Source organism: Alligator mississippiensis, chromosome 15 (assembly GCF_030867095.1).
Source record: "Alligator mississippiensis isolate rAllMis1 chromosome 15, rAllMis1, whole genome shotgun sequence".
Taxonomy (NCBI): Eukaryota; Metazoa; Chordata; order Crocodylia; family Alligatoridae; genus Alligator; species Alligator mississippiensis.
The window spans coordinates 22,070,876-22,080,763 of record NC_081838.1 but is presented as its reverse complement, the minus strand read 5'-3'; the positions used below and the strand labels follow the sequence as shown (position 1 = coordinate 22,080,763).

The 9,888-nt window shown below is 52.4% G+C and overlaps 1 protein-coding gene across 10 annotated transcripts; it reads left to right on the top strand.

The window, feature by feature from the left end:
* Positions 1-49: 49 nt before the first annotated feature.
* On the top strand, positions 50-8,945 carry LOC102559435 (acyl-coenzyme A thioesterase THEM4). Of its 10 annotated transcripts, none has more exons than XM_019492402.2 (7): positions 50-276; positions 823-1,058; positions 3,072-3,228; positions 4,314-4,479; positions 4,610-4,720; positions 6,989-7,113; positions 7,733-8,945. In XM_019492402.2, the coding sequence occupies exons 2-7, from the start codon at positions 843-845 to the stop codon at positions 7,768-7,770; spliced, it is 813 nt and encodes a 270-aa protein (XP_019347947.1). In that variant the 5' UTR covers positions 50-276; positions 823-842; the 3' UTR covers positions 7,771-8,945. The 10 variants fall into 10 exon arrangements, with proteins under 10 accessions (XP_019347947.1, XP_019347946.1, XP_014453274.1 ...); XM_019492401.2 differs by having other exon boundaries at positions 736-1,058; XM_014597788.3 differs by having other exon boundaries at positions 50-495.
* Positions 8,946-9,888: the final 943 nt, after the last annotated feature.

Here is a 9,888-nt window from a genome sequence, read left to right as displayed (position 1 = left end):
GCAGAACGCGGAAGCTCCGCGGCTTCCCGGCGCTGTTGCTGTGGCAACGGGAACCTCGCCCCTCCCCCCCGGGGCCTTCAAGCTGCCCCCCCCCCCCACGCCCCTTCCCCCCAGACTGACCTGCGGGGGGGCAAATCATGTGTAGTCCGTCCCCCGACGCCTGGGGGCTCCGCTGGGAGTGGGGGGGAGAACATTCTGTACCTGAAATGATGGTGAAACAATGAGGGCGCAGGAACGAGCCGTGCCCGTGGGCACGAAGATGAGCCAAGGTGGCAGGTGACCAGCTTGGCTTAGCAGAGGACTCACTCCTCCCTGAGCTAAAACACGTGGAAGAAGCTTAAAAGTGGGAGCTGTGTCAGTCTCCTCGGGGGGAGCGTTGCCGGGGCACGTGGGGACGGCGCGGCGCCGTCGGGGTGCAGCGGGCGCGGGGCGACGCGAAGGGTTCCCACGAGGGTGTCAGTGACTGGGCGAGTTGCTCGTTGACGTGCGGATCAGGTAGGAGTCCTTCCCGGGCCGCAGGAGGGCCAGGGAGGCATCAAAATCTTTACTGTGGTTGAACAACGAAGTTTAAATGCCAAACCGGCTAAAATCCAGCGTGTTTCGGGGATGTATTTGGTCGCCGTGTTGGTCTGAGATGGAAAGAAATGCAAAGCTCGAGAGCGGTTGGTTTAAGGATGATTAGACCCGCTAAGAAACCTAAAAAAAATAGATGTTTTTTTATTTGTGATTTCTTAGCGGGTCTAATACAAGGTGTTGTCTCTGAACCGAGAGCTGTGGAGTTTTTGCATTTCTCCTCTGTTGAGTCAAGCTCTCCTGATGCAGCTCAAAGCCGGAGCTGGACCATGCCGGCCCCGTGGACCTGGCTGCGTCCCCTCCCTCTGCCATGCTCAGCAGGGTTGGGTCGAAGGCTCCGCAACTCCGTGCTGGGAGCCGTGTGGAGGAGTCGCGTGGCCCTGGCATGGGAGCTGAGGCACAGCTTGGTCCCCTGTCCTGGGCCAAAGGCTGTCCTTGGAGAGTCCCGGCCAGCTGCTGCATGTTGTCTGCTCCGGATGTCTGTGGTGAGTGTTGTGGGGACCCACGGGGCTGGTTGGTGGCAAGGAGCGAGGAACATGCAGGTTTCTATCTTGACTTAGACTCTGACTCCTTATGGCCTGGGAGGAGTCGCTTGGACCGAGTCAAAAGTAGACACTGGTCCTGGTGCCCAGCCTGTGTTTTCAGATGGTTGAGCTGCTGCTGCCTCTCACAGCTGTGATGGGAAGCGCAGGTGCTCAGAGTGTCTGAAGATACAGCTAGGTTGTCTCAGAGGACGAGGCGCTACCTGAATTGGGGACTGGTCCTCAAACGTCCCACTTGCCCTGTTTGCCTTCCACTTGCCCCTCACTAAAACAGAAGTGCTGAATCCCTTGGTGAAGTGCTTTCCTGTCCTTCGAGGAAAGGCTGTCTAATTGTAGAAGAGCAGCTGTGAGCATCGCAAGCAGCACAAAGCCGGGTGGCTGACCTGCCTCAGAGCTGTCATGAAATATTCTAGTCCCCAGGTGCTGCTCCGAGCTTGTTGCATAAGGGAAATCCTTTCCTCTTCAGAATTCAGAGGGATCCAAGGATGCACCCGAGAGGACAAAAGCTGGAGAGTGAACTGGTCGCTGTCCTCCAGTCACTGCCTAGCTGAACATCTGTTAACAAACTTTGCGTTGCTTGGGGAGAACAGACTGACTGCCTCAGTTTGCCAAGCCACTGTGAGGGAGGTTGGGAATCTCCAGGCAGAAGGTTAGCGATTGCAGCTCACTGACGATAGCAGAGAAACAGTTCTGATCTCTTGGTTATTGTGGATCTTATGAGCGATGCTGGGCCATAGCAAGCTGCTTTTGAATCTGCTAAAAAAGTGGTTTTCAACCAGGGTGCAATGAAATCTTTCCAGGGGCGCCTGGGGTGTTGTAGAATATTAATATTGATCGATGCAACTCGGGAAGGTGACAACAGGGCAGAGCAGTTTGACAATGTGGATTCCTATTGGAAATCTCTGGGTTTAGCTTCTGAATCATTTCAGGTGTTCACCCATCTGACAATGCTAACACTTGCAGCATGCCACAGCACGCTTAAAAAGGATCCTGTGGCACCCTGGCACCAATGCACTGCCCAGTTCTGGTTCCCAGACCTCAGCTAGGATATAGAAGAACTAGAGAAGGCCCAGAAAAGGAGAACACGGGTGATTCGTGGCACAGAGGGGCTTCCATATGAGGAGAGACTAAAGAGGCCAGGCTAGTTCAGTGTAGAAAAGAGACACTTGAGAATAAACATGATAAGGGTTTACAAAATACTAAACAGTGAAGAGAAAGTCGATAGGGATTTATCATTTACTCTCTTACACAATATAAGATCTAAAGGTCACAACGTGAAACGGGTAGGTAGAGAGTTTAAAACTCGCACAAGGAAGTTCTTTTTCACACAAGTGGAACAGTGTGGGACTCGTTGCCACCAGATGTGGTGGAAGGTGACAATCTAGCCAGATTCTAAAATGGATTGGACATGCTCTTGAGGGAAAGGGGCATCAGTAGCTACTGAGCAAGGCACTGAGGAGCACGGCCTCTGAATGAGACTTCCTGGGTCTTAAATGCTGGAGGTTGCAAATGGGAAAGAAACGGTGGGGAAAAAATCCTGGTCAGACCCAGTTCACACTCCCTGTTAGCATCTACTCTTTGCCCCTGTGGGACACATGAGACTAGGCAAAATGGACCCAGGGTCTGACCCAGTAAATGGCAGTTCTTATGGTTGAGAATGGCTGCCATAGCTCCCTGCATACCATCTGTTCCACCTCAGGGAAGACTTCTGGGCAAGGGAATTGGAGACATTAAGTCTCTGTTTCCAAAGGGAGGACAGTTGCCAGGCGGCACCCCTCTGAAACTGCCCGGGGAGGTTATACACAAAACACCAGTGCAGCCCCAACCAACAGCTCATACAAATAGCTGGCCCTTGGTCTTTCCACATGAGACAGGTGAATGTTTGTAGAGGAGCAAGGGAGCACTAGTTACAGCTAGGGAACTACCCAGCTTCATTGCCTTTTGTCCATTTTTCAGACCCAGTTCTCCCAGGCTGGGTGGTTGAAGGACTATGCCCTGCCCAATGCTAGCTGGAGCCAGGACATGCTGAACCTGTATAACAAGTTTGTGGAGAAGAGCAAGGACGGGACGTGGAAAAGGATCCCATCCTATCGGCACATCATAGCCCTAACAAGCAAGTCTCTTCCTTCTCCCTCCTGTAACTCTGAACAGGTCTCTCCCTCACCTCCCCTAAGTTGCCTTCTCTGCTATTGAAGCCATTATGTACAGTGATTCATGGGTATCACATCAAGACTGGTTAGCCTGGTGTCAGTGGCCTTGTCATATCCCAAGATGCTGTGCTTCGCAGCAGTGATTGCTCAGACCAATAAACCATTCTGCCTCTGTACAACCCAGCTCAGCCCAATCCCTTCTCTGCTGCAGGTACCTGAAACAATGGTCATTTCATCCCCACCTAAAGCTGGGGATGTCTGGTTTGATGCTCTCAAGCTTTTGCCAAGATCCCTTCTAGTGGCTGTACCCCTGGGGAAAAAAGAGCATTTTCCTATTGATGCTCTCCTTGAGTCCTCCTCCTTGTTTCCAGAACACCTCAGAGCAATGGCTTCTGGGCAGCAGATATGTGCATGCCAAGTTCATGGGACTCTCCTTAAATCAGTATCAGAACAGAGGGGCACTTCTGGTTAGGATGCAAACAGACTCCTGCCTTCATGTCAACCCAGGGTACAGCGCCTCTGCTCAGTTTCTGCTGCAACCACCTCTCTCTTCCCCTTCCCACCCCCCTTCCCTCTCCTCTTCCCCCCACCGCCCTGTCCTCCCCCTGAAAAATCATTGTCCCTCTTCAAGTCCATCTGCCTTTGCAGTGCCAATAAGAAGTGAGTTTGTAGCCCTGCACTGAAAACAATGCCCCCCACCCCAGCACCACCCCAACCCCCAAGGCTCTTTTCCTGGTCTCCCCTTGCCTGGGTCTTTCACAGCATCCTATGGGCCCTGGGTTCAGGCTCTGGCTGAATTAATGTTACAGCTGTTACTAAACAGTGACTCCTCCATGCATCACGTCTGTGCTGGGGGTTGGCAGCCAGAAAGCCGGACAGGCTGCCTCATCCCAGCCCAGTGCAACACAGAAAGCATCTGTAGTGGCAAAATCACCTTGGATCTATAACATTCTGGGCAGGGGCCATTAACAGCCTGAGGCAGTGACTTGCTCCTCAGATTGATGCTGTCCTGTTAGCCCTGGCCTATTATTTCCTTCCCTCCACCCAGACTCGATAAAGCTGGAAGCTGAGAAGCCTCGGCAGGACACCCGCATCTTCCTCCGGAACCTGGATGGGGAAGGGCTGGGCTTCGAGTATGTGATGTTCTTCAACCCCGCTGAGAAGAGGGTGGTGACCGTGTACCAGCCAGGCCCCTACCTGGAGGGGTATGATGGGTAAGGAGCACTTGCTGCCTGCATCTCAGCCGAGAGGGCATGTATGAACCCCAGGGAGGGGGGAGCAGCCCCCTTTCTGCCTGTAGGGCCAGTTGTCCACCCTCCTCTCACATTGCCAGCTCCCTTTCAGGTTCACCCATGGAGGCTCCACGGCCACCATGATAGACACTACCTGTGGGATCTGTTCCATCTTTCTTGCTGGGAAGTCGATGACAGCCAGCCTCAGCATCAACTTCAAGATGTGAGTGACTGGTGGCTCCCTCCGGGCATCTTGAGGCAGAGGAGGGTGATAGGAAAGCTGGGGGCCATTTGGGGCTGGTCTTTCTCTTTGCAGCTTGAGCAGAAGTTAGTGCCCTGGGGTCCTGCCCCAGGTCTACGTCAATCACAGTCTGAAAGAGCCCGCATCTCACCCTGCTCTGTTGGGAGCCTGGCCCTGTGATGCAGTTCCTCTCCGATCTTCCCTTTCAGCCAGCCTGAGATATCCAGGGGTCATAAAAAAACCCTGTACTGCTCCCTTACAGTGCAGAGGACAACTAAACAGGCAGTATGTGGCACTGCAGATATGGCCTGCTTGTGCTTGTATATGAAACTTGCTTCAGAATGGGGCTCAAAGAGGTTTATACCAGGGATGCTCAGCCCACAGACCAGATCCAATCCATGAAGCCATGTTGTCTCTCCTGCTGTTACCAGACTTAATATTAGACGTCAGATAGTGGCACTGAAATCATAAAATACTTAGACAAGAACAGTCCATTCTCTGAAGAGAGGATTTATGGAGTACAGCAATTCAAAACGTCAAGCACATGACAAAGGACAGAAGAAAAATTTTGTCTAGGCTCAGACCCAGCCCAGTGAGACACAGCTGAGCCTAACTGAAAATGTACCATAATAAAACAAAAAGACACCAGAAAGCCTTGCATAGGTTTTGCATGATCCTAAGGGCAGAGTGTCTCCTAATGCAGCCCTGCTTGCTGCCAGGTATTCAGGAAGTCCTTCTGGGGGATCCACAGGTCTTCTGGGCAGGTGAGGAGGAGATCCCACAGGCCTCATCTGTGCCTGGGTTTTTATAGGCCATCTGCATCCCAACACTGGGAGGGAGTGGTGGGGCAGCCATAAGTGGGATGGTGCATGCACAAGCTGGGCCCTGGGCAGTGCCCGGAGTGGCACACATGCGGTGCCCAGTGCAGCAGCCCCACCTTACAACTAAATGAAGCTGATGCTTCCTCATGCTGCAGCCTGGCCCCACTTCAAGAGAAGTGCCTGCCGGCAGCTTCTGCCAGCATCCACTCAGTAACCATCATGAACCCCTGATGCCCAGGAGCTGGAGAGGAGTCCAGGAGAGCTGGTTGTACTTTAAAGAAACCTTACTGAGGTCACAGGAACAAACCACCCCCATGGGCAGGAAGACTAGCAAGTAAGACAGAAGTCCAGTTTGGCTTCACATAAAACTCATCAGTAAGCTAAATCACAAATTTGGATCTTATAAAAAATGGAAACTTGAACAAATAACTTGGGAGGAGTATAAGAGTATCGCTTGAGATGCAGGGATGAAATCAAGAAGGCCAAGTACAGTTGGAGTCACAGCTAGCAAGGGATGTGAAGGAAACAAGAAGGGTTTCTACAAGTATGTCAGCAATAAGAAGGTGGTCAGGGAAAGTGTGGGTCCTTTACTGAATGGGAGAAGCAACCTAGAGACAGATGATGTGCAAGAGGCTGAAGTGCTTAATGCCTTTTTTACCTCAGTCTTCACAGGCAAGGTCAGCTCCCAGACTAATGCACCAGGCAGCACAGTTTGGGGAGAAGGGGAGCAGCCCTCAGTGATGAAAGAACAGGTTAGGGACTATTTAGAAAAGCTGGATGTGTAGAAGTCCATGGGGCCAGATGGGATACACCCAAGGGTGCTGAGGGGGTTGGCTGATGTGATTGCAGAGCCGCTGGCCATTATCTTTGAAAACTCATGGTGTTTGGGAGAGGTCCCGGATGATTGGAAAAGGTGAATATAGTGGCCATCTTTAAGAAAGAGAAGAGGATTTAGGAACCTACTATAGCCTCACCTCAGTCCTTCGAAAAATCATGGAGCTGATCCTCAAGGAATCCATTTCTAAGCACCTGGAGAAGAAGAAAGTGATCATGAACAGTCAGCATGGATTCACCAGGGGCAAGTCATGCCTGACCAACCTGACTACTGCTCTGCCATGCAGATGAGGGCAGTAATGAGCCTGACTCCCTAGACACTCAACTGAGCTGGGGAGAGCATGTTGCAGGAGAACAGCTCCAGGGTGGGAGCTTTGGCTTAGACGTTCCCTGCTCTTGGAGTCTTAGAATTTAAACTGAGACTCTGTTTTCAAGTTGAAGCCCAACTTAATCAGATCTCCTCTGGGAAGCCTTGATTCGGGTCAGCAGCCTGTGATGTGCAGCCACTTCTGGGGTGGAACACAGCTGGTGCTGGGCAGTTTGCATGAGGCAGGGAGTGGTGTCCTGCTGAGGTCTGACTGTTCTCTCCCTGCAGCCCCATTCTGCTGGGCTCGGTGGTCTTGGTGGACAGCAGGTTGGACAGAATGGAGGGGAGGAAAGCATTCCTGTCCTGCCAGGTCTTGAGCTGTGATGGCCAGACCCTCCATGCCGAGGCCACGGGTAAGGATAGCACGTGGGCAGGGGGAACAGATGAAAGTGGAGCCAGAGGATGTTTGGTGCCTGGTAGTGCCCTGGAGGAGATGTCCCAAGCCGATGCCTGGAGGTGGCTGCAGGCTCTGGCCAGTTACTCAGAGCCCTGGTTCTTTCCCCATCGTTCCCTGTCAAGAGCAGGCTTCCCCCAAGATCCTGCTGTTGGCTCTGACTGTTTGAGGTCAGAAGCTCAGACATGTTGAGCTCCCTGATTCCCACTGATCTGCACCTGATTTGCACGAACAGCTCTTTGATATCAGATCCACTCTGAGCTGGCTGCCATAGCAGATTTGAAGGTCTAGGGCCAGTCAGCAGAGAGCACCAAAGCCCTGCTCTGGCCATGAGGCCTGCTGGCCTTGTGTTCCTCCTGCCCACTGCTGCAGGTCCTGCTGGGGTTGGGGCTGGGCACAAGCAGTCCTCCCCTTCCCATTGCTTCCCTGGGTGAGGCACAAGCTGGCAACAGCCAAGGGCAAGTCCCAGAACTTGTCCTTGCTGCTCCCTGGGCAATGACATGCCCCACACCCCTCTCCTGGGATGATGGCTTTGTTCCAAGCAGAGGCATCCACTCTTTTTCCCCTCCCTTTTCCAGCCCTCTTTATCCAGGTGGCTTCTCCCAGCCAGAGGTGAACTCCCAGCAAGCCTGTTGGATGAAGCTGCTCGTGGCTGCTCCATTCTCCAGCCCACCACTCTCCTGCTCCCTGTACCCAGCTCCTCAGTTCTCCCTGGATGTGTGTGACACAGCGTTGGGCCCCCTGCTTTGTGGGGCTGCTCTGGGAAGAAGCCTGTTCTCCCCCATGGCCTTGTGGCTGCTGCATCACAGCATCTCCTCCCAGCTGGCCTGCCAGGACCCTATTCCTATGCAGACAGGAAGGTCCCACAGCCTGTGGTCCTGTGCACCATGTTACACCCAAGATGCCTCAGTGTCTTGGAAGACAAGTCAAAGCAAGTTCCTCTGAACCATCCATCAGTGTAGCAGTATAGCATTCAAGTGCCCAGTCTGGCACATGGTGTGAGAGTCAGCAGACACCCCACCCCTGGCTCCCTGACCCCTTGCCCAGGAGGTGGGGCCCAGTCTCCAGGGCTTGTCCACCCCCAGCTTTGAGCCAGGGAGCCAGGTGATAATGACGGTGGCATTGCTGGATTCTAGTGAGAAAGGGGCGATTGGCTGATTTTCTGCCTTGCAGGCCAAGCCAGGCCCTTCTGAAAAGCAAAGACCAGCCTCAAGGTGACTTTTCGTTAAGAAAATAATTGTTCTTCTCACTGAAACTGAAAACACCTGGCCAGATTCCATGTTGGGGTCAAAAAGCTGCTTGATACGGTTCAGTGTGCGTGGTGGGTTAACCCTTTGTAGACCCTGTTGAACGCAGTGCCTGCCATTTCAAAATGCAAAGGCTTTTTCCAGATGAAAGCCAGTGGGGATTTTCTTTTGAAAGCACTGAAACATTTTGATTTTGTCCCAGAAGTCCCAAATGTTTCATCGGCATGAGCACCTTGCTGAAGGGGCCAGAATTCAACCCCCAGCAGAGGTGGCTCGAGGGCTGGAGAGCACGTGCTTAGAAGTGGTTCACACGTAGTAGCTCTGCAAGTGGCAGCCCTGCTCCCAAGACCTGCTGCCTTCCCCAGTGGGTGCGGGGACGGGAGCAGGAGAGGGGTGTGGATTTGGCACACGTCTCATGTCCATTCCCTCTCTAAGCCAGGAGTCATCTTCACTTCCTGTCTCAAACCACTGCGAATCACAGAGGGCTGTTCTCTGTTTTGCTGCCATGTGTTGCCATGATCTAATAAACAGCTGCCACATTCCACCCCAGAGATGGTTGCATTTTAGCACATAGGCAACATGTGTATGCTGGCTGGAATCCCTCCTAGGAAGGGCTGCCTTGGCCCATGTTTTTAGTCATTGGCATGGATTGCTGTACAAAGTCTTAGGTAGGACTTTGCTTGTGCTTCTATATGAAACTTACCTCAGAGTGGAGCTCAAAGAGGTTGATACTAGGGTGCTCAGCCCACAGGCTAGATCCAGCCCATGAAGCCATGTCTCTCCTGCTGTTACCAGACTTAATATTAGACTTCAGATAGTGGCACTGAAGTCATAAAATGCTTAGATAAGAACGGTCTGTTCTCTGAAGAACATATTTATGGAGCACAGCAGTTTACAAGTTTGAGCACATGACAAAGGTCAAGAACATTTTTTTGCCTAGGCTTAGACACAGTGACAGCATACACGACTAAGCCTAAATGAGCCTAAAGGCAACAGAAAGCCTTGCATAGGTCTTACATGATCCTGAGGGCAAAGTGTCTCATTGCAGCCAGGTATTTAGAAAGTCCTTCTGGGGGATCCACCGGTCTTCTGGGCGGGTGAAGAGGAGATCCCATAGGCCTCGTCTGTGCCTGGGTTTTTTTAAGCCGTCTGCATCCCTTTCTCCCCCTTGGGTGCCTTGACCACAGCATGCTTTTCACATCCCTTACATACCACATACCCCTCACATTCACATGCATTCGGTGTCTCTTCTTTGCTATTCCAGTCTCTTGCCCCTTACAGGTACTGCTTTGAAATGTAAGTGTAGGTCCCTGCACGTAGCTTCAGAATCTGTAAAAAGGTCCACACATGCTATGACTGTGCCAGGTCTTTGCCAATGCTGCAAGGCTCCACACAGGGATGAACATGTGGTAGCAAGGGAGTGGTGGTAACATTGATTGCCACTCCCCTGCTGACAAATTTCCAGATTTGTGGGGAGCCCTGTACAC

What these genes read in the sequence shown, in the direction of transcription:
- LOC102559435 (XM_019492398.1), top strand. Translation starts at nt 645, where the DNA reads ATGCAAAGCTCGAGAGCGGTTGGTTTAAGGATGATTAGACCCGCTAAG. An exon ending in GTCTGCTCCGGATGTCTGTG is followed by an intron (nt 1,059 to 3,071) that starts GTGAGTGTTGTG and finishes TCCATTTTTCAG; the next exon opens with ACCCAGTTCTCCCAGGCTGG. An exon ending in CCTCCATGCCGAGGCCACGG is followed by an intron (nt 7,114 to 7,732) that starts GTAAGGATAGCA and finishes TCCCTTTTCCAG; the next exon opens with CCCTCTTTATCCAGGTGGCT.